At 37.7% G+C, this 14470-nt stretch overlaps 1 protein-coding gene and 1 non-coding gene across 49 annotated transcripts in view; one reads left to right on the forward strand and one right to left on the reverse strand.

Moving 5' to 3' along the window:
- Nucleotides 1–14470, forward strand: part of SEC31A (SEC31 homolog A, COPII coat complex component) — a 90008-nt gene that overhangs the window by 58082 nt on the left and 17456 nt on the right. For 29 of the 48 annotated variants that reach the window (XR_009448820.1, XM_059666845.1, XM_059666855.1 and 26 more), the window contains 6 exons: nucleotides 1134–1260; nucleotides 2319–2464; nucleotides 3889–4062; nucleotides 9350–9523; nucleotides 12322–12414; nucleotides 13112–13238. Coding sequence is in view for 47 of the 48 variants with exons in the window: in XM_059666845.1 (XP_059522828.1) it covers nucleotides 1134–1260; nucleotides 2319–2464; nucleotides 3889–4062; nucleotides 9350–9523; nucleotides 12322–12414; nucleotides 13112–13238 (841 nt within the window). In the remaining variant the exon portion in view is untranslated. The remainder of the gene's footprint in view (nucleotides 1–1133; nucleotides 1261–2318; nucleotides 2465–3888; nucleotides 4063–9349; nucleotides 9524–12321; nucleotides 12415–13111; nucleotides 13239–14470) is intronic. The other 19 variants (XM_059666738.1, XM_059666754.1, XM_059666986.1 and 16 more) reach the window with 1 other exon arrangement.
- Nucleotides 7153–7257, reverse strand: LOC132223982 (U6 spliceosomal RNA). Its single transcript, XR_009450571.1, has one exon. It is a non-coding gene; the product is annotated as a U6 spliceosomal RNA (small nuclear RNA).

A 14470-nucleotide genomic window follows, 5' to 3' on the forward strand; every position in this document is an offset into this window, starting at 1 on the left:
CTTTTAAAAACAGTCAGGATCATATATGTATATATGTGTGTGGTTTTGCTTATAGATATTGTCACTTACATTGCAAACATTTTCTCATATCATTAAAGATTCTTACAAAAATTTTTAATTGGCCGAAACCGGTTTGGCTCAGTGGATAGAGCGTCAGCCTGCGGACTGAGAGGTCCCGGGTTCGATTCCGGTCAAGGGCATGTACCTGGGTTGCGGGCACATCCCCGGTGGGGATGTGCAGGAGGCAGCTGATCGATGTTTCTCTCTCATCAATGTTTCTAACTCTCTCTGTCTCTCTCCCTTCCTCTCTGTGAAAAATCAATAAAATATATTTAAAAAAAAAATTTTTTTAATTGTTCTGTAATATTCTATAGCAGTGATATATGATTTCCCTTATTTTGGGGTGTTTAGGTAGTTTATAACATTTTCCTAATACAGATAAATTAGTGATAAACATCTTTGTTATGCCTAAAATCTGTAAGAATTTCTAATTATTTAATGAGGCTGTATGTAGTCCTAGGAAAGGCATTTCTGGTGCAGAGGGTCTAAACATTTTTAAGCCTCACTTAATGTTACTAAATTTCTTTTAATAAAAGTTTTCCTTGGGCTAGTCCTTCTAGCATTGGTTCCCGTCAGTCTCCTTAGCCTGGTCTCATGTCACTTTCTCCCCTTTTATCTTTCAGCCACACTGGCTGCCTTTCAGTTCCTCACATACTCCATGTGCCTTTCTCTTTCAGGACTTTGCACCTAGTGTTCCCTTGGCCTGAAATGTTGTTTTCCTTCTTGATGAAGTTAATTCTGACTTCATATCTCAAATGTCTATATGCTCAGAAAGTTTTTCTTGATCTATCAGACCAGGTCATGACTTCCTGTTAAATGTTTTGATAACACTCTATACTTTTCTTTCTCAGAATTTAATCCAGTATATTTGTATGATTTTTTCTTTTTGAAGAAAAATAATACTATATTCTATGTCAGTTAGTTCAAGGATATATTTTCCTTTGCTGATGCTTTATTTAACATGAAATACTATGCATACTAATAGTTTTTGAAAGATATGGTTGGTTAGCCTGAGCTAATTTTTATTAATATGCCAAAGGTTTTTAATTTTCCCCTTGTTTTTCTTTCCCAAGCTAATTACTGCAGTGGTGATGAAGAACTGGAAAGAGATTGTTGAGTCTTGTGACCTTAAAAATTGGAGAGAGGCTTTAGCTGCAGTATTGACTTATGCTAAACCTGATGAGTTTTCAGCGCTTTGTGGTAAGAAAGTGAGCTTTTTATTGTGTATATGGCATGGTATAAATAAAATTGACAAATGTTATTAGAAATTTCCATAAACCTACCAATCACAATAAGAAAAAGGAGTTCTGCCCTAGCCGTTTGGCTCAGGGGATAGAGCATAGGCCTGCGGACTGAAGGGTCCCGGGTTCGATTCTAGTCGGGGGCAAATGCCAGGTTTGTGGGCTTGATCTCCGGTGGGGGGTGTGCAGGAGGCAGTGGGTCGATGATTCTCTCTCATCATTGATGTTTCTATCTCTTCTTCTCCCTTCCTCTCTCTAAAATCAATAAAAATATATTTAAAAAAAGAAAAAGGAGTTCTTATTTGAATGTTTCTTTTGGAATTATGGGGATTGAGCTCCCAACCTGGGCATGTGCCCTGACCAGAAATCAAACTGTGACTTCCTGGTTCATAGGTTGACGCTCAGCCACTGAGCCACACCAGTTGGGCGCTAGTCATTATTATTATTGATTTCCAAGAGGAAGGGAGAGAGTGAGAGCTAATTTTTATTAATATACCAAAGGTTTTTAATTATTTATAAGAACAGAAATTTCAGGCTGCTTAGTATAAGAAGGAACAGCTCTTTGCTACCTTGAAAGTATTATAAGACTGTGAAAATTATAAGAGATTAATTTTATTAATACAAATAATTTATAGTAATCCTAGTTGTCATTATTTAAAATATGCCATATTTTTGACTGCTTAAAAAAGCACCTGATGTGATAAAATGGAGTTAAATGCTTATTGGAATTTTTCTGTACAAATATTGTTTTCATTTATTTTTTTCTGATGTAAATCCATTCAATAGGTAGGCATAGAATCTTATGAAGTTGTTCATTATATAGAGTTTGTCACACTTTCTCATTCCTTTGACAAATATTTACTGAGCATTTATATAATAGAGTGATTTTGTTTCTACCTACTACTTACTGGCTGTGAAGTTTAATCCTTAGTTCTGGAAATGATACTGGGCTGCTCATGATCTCATATACAGATTTCCTTGAGTATAATCTTATTTTGTTTTCCTCTTGATCTATAGATCTTTTGGGAACCAGGCTTGAAAGTGAAGGTGATAGCCTCCTGCAGACTCAGGCATGTCTCTGCTATATTTGTGCAGGGAATGTAGAGAAATTAGTTGCATGTTGGACTAAAGCTCAGGATGGAAACAATCCTTTGTCCCTTCAGGTTAGTATCTTTGAAATAAAGGATGCTTCCTTTTCAGTTGTCTTTCACCCTACTTATAGTTTAGAATTTGATTTGTTCCAGAAGTTCATTGCTTTTACCCTTACTTATTTACATTTTAGTTCATTTTCTGGATAATTATGTGTATTTATTGTTGTATTTAGTGGGGCAAAGTTTGAGATGATGGGATAAGTTAAATGGGGTTGCAACTGTTTGTGAGGTCAAGGTTGTTAAATGTGGCTTATTGGGGGAACTAGGTGGCTAAAGCATGAAAACAGCCCTTGCTTTACTTCTTTTCCTCATGCTCCTCTCTCTGCCTCTAATGACACTGTCTGCTTTGGGCAAAGAAAGAAGCAATGTGGGGTAACAAATGGGAGGTACCACCAATACCAATAGAGAATCTTCATGGTTAATGGGAAATGAAAGTAAGAGGTCAGTGTAATCCTGTGTAGCATTAATACATGGACAAGCGAGAAAGTAAAAAATTATTCTCAGGCACTGACTAATTATATATTTCAGTTTTTTCCCCTAAGCATTTAATCAGCAGAGTCTCTTGGTATTTCAGTCTAATTTTTTTTTTCTTTTTTGGAAAGATGTTTTTTCAGTAGGGTTGTTGCTTTAAAGATCACTCTGTTGAAACTGAAAATCTGGTAGGAAATCAAGGTTTCCTATGTGCTTCTGAGAGAGAACACACTTCTGGATTTATGAAGGGCAGATAGGTAGGATATTCTTGTGCTTTATACCTGAAGTATGGCTCCCATTTTTTTTAATATATATATTTTATTGATTTTTTACAGAGAGGAAGGGAGAGGGATAGAGAGTTAGAAACATCAATGAGAGAGAACCATTGATCAGCTGCCAAGGTACATGCCCTTGACCGGAATCGAACCTGGGACCCTTCAGTCCGCAGGCCGACGCTCTATCCACTTAGCCAAACCGATTAGGGCTGGCTCCCATTTTTTAAAACATTGTTATCGAAGAACAACATGAGAAATTTTGGGTTAAAATAGTAAGCGCATTTGAAGGTCACCTCATAGCAGTACTGTTTTTATAATACTGATAATGTGAAGTGTTCACTCATAGTTTCTCTTATACCTGCTGGAATCCAAGTTTCTGCCTTTGGACATCTGCCTCTCAGTTTCGCTTTGGATATTTGCCTATTTTAGCTTATAAGTATCTGGCAGTTTAAGGAAGTTTAGGAGAAGGTGGTAACCTATGCCCTATTCATGAGTAAGAGACCTTCCTCCTTACTTTTTCAGTTACCTAAATGGTGGTCAGCTATTCCAGACCTTTTTAAGAAAGATGATGATAGGTACTGTACTTTTAGTAGGTTTTGGAAATCTTAGTAACTCTTTTCCTGTTTCTTCTCATACACATCTTGGAATCTTTGTCTTTCTCCTTTACTCTCCTTTCTTTTTCTCATTTAGGATCTGATTGAGAAAGTTGTCATCCTACGGAAAGCTGTACAACTCACACAAGCCATGGACACTAATACTGTAGGAGTTCTTTTGGCTGAGAAGATGAGTCAATATGCCAATTTGTTGGCAGCCCAGGGCAGTATTGCCGCAGCTTTGGCATTTCTTCCTGAAAGCACCAACCAGGTAATTCATTTTTCTCCTTCTAATGTGTGAGTATGATGAGTCCCATAGAATAACACTCAGTATTAAACATAAATACACTCGTAGGTGGAATGTTTGTAAGGGTTGAATTTTTGTCACATGACTGTAGGTGAATGTTATGTCTGACAGTTTTGTTTCTTTTTAAATATATTTTTATTGATTTCAGAGAGGAAGGGAGAGAGAGAGAGAGAGAAACATCAATGATGAGAGAGAACCATTGATCAGCTGCCTCCTGCACGCCCCACACTGGGGATTGAACCCACATCCCGGGCATGTGATTTTGATTGGAATTGAACCTGGGACTCTTCAGTCCACAGGTCAACACTCTATCCACTGAGCCAAACCAGCTAGGACTGTCAGTTTTTCAAGGATCACTTTAGGTGTACCCAAGCTGTGTCAGAGAGATAGGATGCTCTTGTAGTATGATACAAAGGGGCATAGTATTTGAGGAAGATAAATGGGAAAAGGACCAACTTTTTGTTTCTTAAGCCAAATGCTAATTCTGTCCATAAGTTTCTTTGTAGGAATTTTCCATGTTGAAAAGCTATAAATGTTAATACTTTATCAGACTAGTGGGCTGTAACTTAAAAATTCCCACAAGGTCCATCCCAGATATTAGTGATGAAGTTCATTCGATATGCCATTTCAGTTTGTTACCATGTGTGAGCAAGTATGTTTTTAAGTATTCAAGGCAGGAGAACTACATTACATTCCTAATTTAATTTCCTTATTTTGTGTGCAATAACACTAAGGCTTTTCATTGTATTGGTTTAATTCAATTCAATAAGTAAGTGAGTATACAGTGAAGAGCAAGAGTGCCAAGATCCTTTTCCTGGGGGAGTTTCCAAACTCAAAATGACTGTGGACAAATGAACATGAAATTCCAAAAGTGCAGAGTGCTGTGGTAGAGGTAGTGCTGTGGGAGCACAGAAGAGGGAAACCTAAAACCCATAATGGGGCATGAGTGGGAGTAAGGGTAGGATTTGAGGAAAGTATTTTGTTTTTTATAAACATTTAGAAAAATACATTTTTATTATTTCAGAGAAGAAGGGAGAGGAAGAGAGATATAGAAACATCAATGATAAGAAAGAATCATTGATTGGCTGCCTCCTGCATGGCCCCTACTGGGGATCAAACCTGCAACCCAGACATGTGCCCTGACCAGGAATCGAACCGTGACCTCGTTTCATAGGTTGATGTTTAACCATAGAGCTACACCAGCTGGGCTGAGGAAAGTTTTTATAACTACACTGTGTGTCTGCAGCTTATTTTTGAGCTTTGCAGATATTTTTTCTCTATACTGTATTTTTTTTCCTGTGTATGAATGAGTCTATGGTTTTTAATTTAATTTTTTAAATCTTTATTGTTTAAAGTATAACATATGTCCTCTCCCCTGCCCGATTGACCCCTTTTAGCCCACCCCAGGCCTTCACCACCCTAATGTCTGTGTCCATGGGTTATGCATATATGCATACAAGTTCTTCGGTTTATCTCTTCCCAACCTCCCCCACCTTTTTATTGTAAACTTTATTCTGTTTTTATGGATTTTTTTAGTTAAAATTGTTTTTAGTATTTTGTCTGTGTTAGGGAATTACCAATAAATTTCATTGAGTAAAAACACATCTGTGTTCTAGGACTGTGGTGGTATGATTCTGCAGTTGGTTTTATATACACTTACATGTAGGAGACAGCTCATATTTTTCTAAATTATTATTTTTTATTTTTTTTAGTTTTTTTATTTCAAGAAAAATGATTTTAAATATAATAATGTTACATGCAATAAACATTAATATCTCAAGATAAAGATTTTAGCCCTAACCGGTTTGGCTCAGTGGATAGAGCGCCAGCCTGCGGACTCAAGGGTCCCAGGTTCGATTCCAGTCAAGGGCATGTACCTTGGTTGCAGGCACATCCCCAGTAGGGGGTGTGCAGGAGGCAGCTGGTCGATGTTTCTCTCTCATCTATGTTTCTAACTCTCTATCCCTCTCCCTTCCTCTCTGTAAAAAAATCAATAAAATATATTTTAAAAAAAAGATAAAGATTTTACATTACATGCAATAAACACCAATTATTCAAGAAAGAGTTTACATATGATAATGTTACATTCAATATACATTAATATTTCAATAATAAAAGGATTTTAAGTATAATAATATTACCAAAACTGTACTAACATAATATGATCTCACAAAAATGGTAGGAAATATTAAAAATCTGCAAATAACAGGATTGTTTTTAATTATATTTCTAGAATATTTTTCCCCTCTGGCTCTATTTTTGTTCATCAGTTTATGTTGTTCATTATATTCCACAAATGAGTGAGATCATGTGATATTTATCTTTTCTAAATTATTAAGTATATTAGGTAGAATAGAAACTTAATCTTTATGATGACTTTTAAAATATATATATATTTTAATATATATTTATTTTATATATATATTTAATGGATTTCAGAGAGGAAGTGAGAGGGAGAGAGAGAGAAACATCAGTGATGAGAGAGAATCATTGATCGGCTGCCTCTGCACACCCTGTACTGGGGATTGAGCCCGCAACCTGGGCATTTGCCCCTGACCGGAATTGAACCCGGGACCCTTCAGTCTGCTGGCTGATGCTCTAACCACTGAGAAAAACCAGCTAGGGCTTTGATAACTTTGACTTAATAGTTTTATATGACTTTTTACTTAATATAGTCTCATTTTTTAAAAATTATTTAGAGGAGAAGGGGGAGATGGGTATGGTGGGTGGGGGGAGAGAGAGAGAGAGAGAAACAAACATTGATTAGTTGCCTCCTGCATGCGCCCTGACTAGGCCAGGGATTGAACACACAACCTAGCTATGTGCTCTGACCAGGAATCAAACCTGCAACCCCTCAGTGTACGGGCAATGCTCCAACCAACTGAGCCACACCAGCTGGGGCAGGTCTCATTTTTATATTATTGAGTTATAAGATGCTTTTCAGACTAACTTAATCTAAAATCTTTAGATCTTCTACCTTAGAATTAAATGGTTTATTTTCAGTACTATTTATAACCACATACATTTTCTTTCTTTCTTCTTTTTTTTTTTTTTTTAAATATGGAACATTTCACAAATTTGCATGTCATCCTTGCACAGGGGGTCATGCTAATGTCTGTATCGTTCCAATTTTAATATATGTGCTGCTGAAATGAGCACCACATACATTTTCTATACATTATTCTTTATGATTTTCTTTGGACTTCTAAAGAATGTTTTTTATATAAATGTAATCTTGATGTTTCTTTCTCCTACGTATCTTAGTAGACCCTTAGTATTTTCTGGGGAATATGTCCCAAGATATTTTTTAAAAAATATATTTCTTTATTGATTTCAGAGAGGAAGGGAGAGGGAGAGAGAGACAGAAACATCAATGATGAGAGAGAATCATTGATCAGCTGCCTCCTGGATGCCCCATACTGGGGCTGGAGCCCACAACCCGGACATGTGCCTTTGTCCAGAATTGAACCCGGAACTCTTCAGTCCACAGGTCGACGCTCTATCCACTGAGCCAAACCAGCCAGGGTTGTATTGAGATTTTTTTGATATCATTATAGTATACAATTATCCTCCATAAAAGACAATAAAGAATACCTAAAATGTCTAAATGACATGAACTTATAGAAATGTATAATTTTAAAGGTATTGAAATGAATTCTTGCTGAAACAGTTTAACGTTGCCTTTTTGTTGTTAATATAGAACATGTATATAGTCAGCTCATACTGTAGATCTGCATAGTTGTAGATCTGTATAATTTCTTTGAGTTTGACATCTTATTTAAAACATCTTTTTAAAGTAGCTTTTATCTCTTTCTTAGAGCATCATTTTCTTTCATCACCATCTTTAGCAGTTGATTCTCTTTTGGGGCCTTTTTTCCCTACAAAGAAACAAAGTTATATTTTTTAACTACTTTTGTGATTTGTGAGCATTACTCAACTATAAGAAAACAACAGAAGAGCAGTGATGAGAAGTGACATTGATCTTGTATGCCATCATGTGGTCAGCATAATTCAAATCACTGCGTCAGTTACATTACAAGTTACTCTATGTATAATGGACCTTTGGTGTCAAGTCTTGAGTATTAGAATGATGTCAAAACCTAATGTGCCAAGGTCTATCTATATATATATAACAGCCTAAGTGACCATTTTGACCGAACGACCAGAACAACTGGAACAACCGGTTGACCAGTTGCTATGACATGCACTGGCCACCAGGGGGCAGACGCTCAACACAGGGCAGCTCCCACAGCTAACCACCTGCAGCCTGGCCCTGCTGGCCCCCCCATCGGCCCTGATCAGGGGGCCACCAGCCAATTTCCCGTGGCCCTTCCCCCCCAGCCCCCCTCCATCACCAGCCAGGTCGAGGGACCCCACCCATGCACGAATTTGTGCACCGGGTCTCTGGTTGTAAAATACACAGCGTATGAGCAAATACATGAATGATCAAGCTTATAGTCAAACCTCAGTTCTTGAACATCTCTCATCTATAGCAATTCGGTTCTCAGCCAAGTTATTCATGGAAAAATGTCTTGGTTGTTGAACAAAACTGGATCTCCACTCTACAACCCATTCATGTTGATACCTGTGTGATCAGTCACGAGTTTCTCAAGGAACAAACAAAGGAGATAATGTGCGAGTATGAGTCAGTTTACTGCTAAACTTGGCATTGTTAATATCTCAGGAAATTGCGTTGTGAATATTTTTGGTTTTTTTTGCTTTTGTTGCTGCTGATTTTTTTTTTCCCTTTTTTAATTTTATCCCACTCGTGTCACTCTGTGCTTGTCCCTTCCCCTCAGCCCTGACCCTCTCCCTCCTTCACCCTGCCCTGGCCTGCTGGCCTGTTCCGCCCCTCCTGCCATGGGGCTAGGTTAAAGGCTGAAAAGGACAGGCCAGACAGTATTTGGGATTAGCATTGGGGATCAGATGGCCCTGCAAGGAGGTCTGTTGCTGCTTAATATCATTAAATACCTATAATAAGTCACCCTGGGTCCTAAGAAGGTTAGTGATAGCAACAAAGTGAAAAGAAAAATTGTGAGAACAAAGTAGGGGTCTGGAGCAGATGAATTCAATTTACATTACTTCTAATGGGGAAAAAAAGATTCAGTTTTTGAACAATTCACTTCTACAAATCACTTCTCAAACAAGGTCGAGAACCAAGGACCACTGTACTTTATGAAAATCAACATATTGTCATATATTGGGGTGAACTCTAACAATTTGCCTTGTTTTCTTCCATTGCTTCTTATAGCCAAATATTGTGCAGCTTCGTGACAGACTTCGTAGAGCACAAGGAGAGCCTGTACCAGGACAGGAATCACCTCAAGTACCTTATGAGAGGCAGCAGCTGCCCAAGGGCAGGCCTGGACCAGTTGCTGACCACACACAGATTCCAAGAGTTCCAACTCAACAATATTATCCCCATGTGAGTGAAATGGTCCAGATGACGTAGGAACATTTATGTATTTCTGTTCAAATTGGTGGTTTTAGCTTGTTGGGTTAAGAGACCTTGTATGCTATGATAAAAATAGACAACATATTATTCAAATATTTAAGGTGTTCTTTTATTTATTTTAAAATATTTTTTTTTAATTAGCCCTTTAATCTAGTCCAATAGATTATATTTTAGATATACATTTAAGCTCTCTAGGGAGATTTCTGATTTTTTCATCACTCAAACTTTCCTTACACATGTACATTTGTTCTTGAAACTTCTACAATTTGATTCATTTACCAAACTGTAAGTAAAGTGGTGGCAACAATTTTGTGGTTAATTTTAGAAAATAGTCTTTTTTGAGTATTCTTTTCTGAATCATTAGTTTAGGTTTACTGTGTCTTCTGTATCAGCATGATAAGGAGTATTGAGAATACACACTTTTTTGGGGGACAACTTGGATATTACAGAAAAGTGAGTGACCAAGGGTTTATGAAGTTGTAGTTCACAATGGGTGTGAAAATGATTAAATATTTGTATTAATTAATTAATTTAATTAAAATTGCCTAAAGTTCAGTGGCATAAAATGTGTCCCTTATTGTCTTTTACTATTTCATGTAGAAACTTATATTTCTAGACCATCAGATAACCTTAGTGTTCTTAAAGGAAAAGTATATTTTCATAAGTAATATATGGTCTTGATTGAACAAAGTTAACAGGTAGTTGGCCTATTTTATTTTATAAATTTTTTTACTATGCCCATTTTAAAATAGAACAATTTGCTAATAGAATTGACAGAGTCTTTCTTTTTTTATTTTTTTAAAATATAATTTTATTGATTTCAGAGAGGAAGGGAGAGGGAGAGAGAGATAGAAACATCAACGATGAGGGAGAATCATTGATCTGCTGCCTCCTGCATGCCCCCCACTGGGGATTAAGTCCGAAACCCAGGCATGTGCCCTGACCTGGTTTCGAACTGTGATCTCCTGGTTCATGGGTCAACACTGGCTGAGCGGCTGGGTCTTTCTTACATTTCATTGTAGCGAAGTAAATATAAAATGAAAAATTTTAAAAAAATCAAATCATGCTTTTTGGTCTATTGTACTTTTTTGGTGTGTACATAAATCAAGATAGATTTTTTTTTTAATATATTTTATTGATTTTTTACAGAGAAGAAGGGAGAGGGATAGAGAGCTAGAAACATAAATGAGAGAGAAACATCGATCAGCTGCCCCCTGCACGCCCCCCACTGGGGATGTGCCCGCAACCAAGGTACATGCCCTTGACCGGAACCGAACCTGGGACCCTTGAGTTCGCAGGCCGACACTCTATCCACTGAGCCAAACCGGTTCGGCAATCAAGATAGATTACATTTGGTAACAACTAGAGTACTCTCTGTTTTAGCAGTTTTGTCTTTTATTCATTTGACAAATATTTATTGAGAGCCTACTGTGAGCGCCTATCCTTATTCTACCTGTTAGAGGTATATTGGTAAACAAAATAGATTTAATTCTTCACTTTTGTGGAGATTAAGCCTGACTTGGAAAGTCTATGACATAGGTAGGGCAGATGAGGTGATTGCTGGGAAAACTGAGAGGTGGAGGGGTCAAGCAACCAACCAGAGTTTTAAGACATAGAGCTTGAATTTTTCACTATTGTGTGGCTAATTAATTGGCAGTTTGGGACTAGAACTTGTAAGCACCATGAGTTGGACCACACTGTCTCTCAGATACTGAAGTAGTAAGGCATTCTGTACATGGGGAGAAGAGAGTATTTACTCTTTATGTTCCTGGGCTTATCTGTCTTTCCAGAAAAACACAAAAACATCAAGACTTTTGTTTTACTTTGACTTAGCAGTCTCATACTTTAAGAAAAGAAAGACAAACTCAACCATAAATTAAGCAGTAATTTTCTTGATTAAAGTTTATGCTATGCTGAATGAGGACAGTGGCTTATGGTTTTAAGGAATGTTTACTGGCAGCAGTAAAGGGCTGAAAGGAAGACCAGATTCTTAGGAGTTGTACTCCCACTTCCACTAGCAAATCTCTGCTATTAGTTGTTTATGTGTTGGAGTTTCTCTAAAGATTTACTTACACAAAAGATTTTGATGGCTTAAAAAAATATTGAAAACCTCTGGACTCTGGGGTAAGCAACATGGGATAGTGAAGCAGACATTAGCCTGGAATCAGGAGACGTGGAATCAGTTGTAACTCCTTCACCAGTGAGTTGTATGGACCTCAGCAAACCCCTTTATTTCTCTGGGCTTTGATTTTCTCGATGGTAAAGGGTGGGGCTTAAACCAAATATTCTTTAATATTCTCTGTATGATTCTAAGCCTCATATGGGACTAATTTTGTTTTTCGGCTCTAATGAAATCTAGAAAAGGGAATTTACAGCTGAACTAATAATAGTAGCATGAATACTCTTAATGCTTCAAAATAATTTTTTTATTCAGTTATCTTTTTTCTCAGAATGTCTTCTTTCCTTTCCTACTTACAGGACCTAGCTTTCCCCCTCTTATTCTTGACACTTGAATGGCATTGTTCTTTGTGCTTTGATTTAGTTTTCCATGTTGATTTTTCCACTGCCTCCCTCCGCTTGTTTTAATGTGAATGCGTTTTTCTTTTGGAATCCCAGCTTGAAAGCAGTTGCCTGACTAATGTGCTGTCTTGCTGCTCTTTATGTTTTGCTTTGCGTATGGCTGTTAATGCCGTTGGGGTTTTTTTTTTCTTCTTTTAACATTTTCATTTTTTTATTTTCTGTGATTGGTGTTTCTTTGTTCAATTCAGGTTAGAATTGCCCCTACTGTCACTACCTGGAGTAACAAAACTCCTACCGCCCTTCCCAGACATCCACCTGCTGCCTCTCTCTCTGACACACAGGTATATCCTTCATTATTCCTCTTAGAGCAGAATTCTGCTCACCTAAATATATATAGTTAAATATTCTCTACCCCCCTTTCTCAATTTCCCCTTTTCCCATCTCTTCGCCTGCTTATTGCATTCGAATGCTTTTATGATGCAAGAAGCAGTTTTAGCATAATTAGCTTATTTTCTTATCCCTCTTTCCTCCTTTGCAGTCCTAAATTGCCTTGAGTGAGAAAAACATCAATCAATGTTCTAACAATGGTTTAAATCTAATTTTACTGAAGGTTTTCATTTTTCTTTTCTCTTTCTTTCTACCTTTTTTTTTTTTTTTTTTTAGCATTGCAGAAATTGAAGAGAAGCAACCTTCCCTTGTGGCATTTATACTTACATTTACAAAGTGTGGAATAGTGGATGGAATATGTAGAAATGGACAATCCTGGGGACTCATAAATATCACTGACACTATTTTATGAGGCTTTTAGCATCTGTAATCATTCATTGCAATTATTACTTTGAACCTGTCTGATCTCTAAACTACTCAGAATGTGTTGCTCAGAAAATGTGCTCTGAAGAAGATAGAATGTGCAAAATGCAGTGTTTCTTTGACAATAAAGTATTTTTTAATAGAATTCCATTTCAGATTATAAATCCATCGGGTAAGATTCTTGGTTCCAAATGTAATCCTCCTTTTACCATATTCTCATTTTTTTAGGGAGAAAATCCTCCACCTCCAGGTTTCTTAATGCATGGAAATGTTAATCCAAATGTTGCTGCAGCTCAGCTTTCCACATCTCCGGGTCATATGCACACCCAGGTACCACCTTATCCACAGCCACAGCGTAAGTAGTGACCCTGGGGTCCTTTTACAGTAGCATGTCTTATCTAATATAGTAACTATTTACTTTGAGGCTCCAAAGCCATGATCAAGTCAATTTTAACAAATAAAGAACCAGTGTATGTAGGGCTCAAGTCCTTGCTATAGAGAAACATGGTTTTCCCTAGGAAGCATCCTAAATCAACATGCTAGCAAATAGCTCCTGTGTCAGTCCATTCAGAACACCTGGCTCCTGTTCCTGAGCCTTTACTAACACCTGTCAAAGAGAGTTTTTATCCCATGATCTGGTATTAAAAAAATAGACTGTTAGAAATTATTTGGTACATATTCTTTTCCTTCAGGCAAGATGACACAAACCATTTTTGGAAAAATGGTTCCAAGAGACATTTGTTGTAGTTTTTCACTTACTTTATGTTTTTAAGAAATAGGCTTTATTTTTTTAGAGCAATTTTAAGTTTACAGCAAAATTGAATGGAAAGTACAGAACGTTCCAACATACCACCTGCCCACTACCACTGAAACCTCCCGTACTGTTGACATCCTGCACCACAGTGGTACATCTGTTACAATCATTGAGCTTACACTGACACATCTTTATCATCCGAAGTCTGTATTTTAGGGTTCACTCTTGGTGTTGTACCTTCTGTGCATTTTTTTCAGATCCTCATCTGAGGATACTATTAGAGAGAGAAAAGGAGAAAGAAAAACATCAGCGTGAGAGAGAAACATTGATTGGTTGCCTCCTGTATATGCCCCGACTAGGGATTGTACCCACAACCTAGGTATGTATCCTGACTGGAAATCAGACCCTCGACCTTTTGGTATATGGGATGACGCTTCAACCAACCAAGCCACCTGGCCATGGCCCTTCTGTGAATTTTGACAAATATATAATAATGACATATATCCACCATGGCTTTTCCCCCCCAGGAAATATTTGCCCTTGGAAAGTAATATATCACAACTATTTTAAAATTTAAATGAGCAGAAAATAAAAATCTGAAAGGGGAAAATTATCCCATATAATAAAAGGCTAATACGCAAATTGTCCCCTTGACTGGAAGTTCAACCAGGGGGCAGGGTCAGCCGGCCAACCGCCTGCAGCCCCTCCCCTCCAGCCAGCCCTGCCCCTGATCGGCCCTCCACCCTGACTGGGGGAGGGGCTGACCCACCAACTGCCCTTGGGGGGGCCTCCCCAGCTGGCCTGATTGGCCCGATCAGGGTCGACCCATCGGA

This window comes from Myotis daubentonii, chromosome 1 (assembly GCF_963259705.1).
Source record: "Myotis daubentonii chromosome 1, mMyoDau2.1, whole genome shotgun sequence".
NCBI lineage: Eukaryota > Metazoa > Chordata > Mammalia > Chiroptera > Vespertilionidae > Myotis > Myotis daubentonii.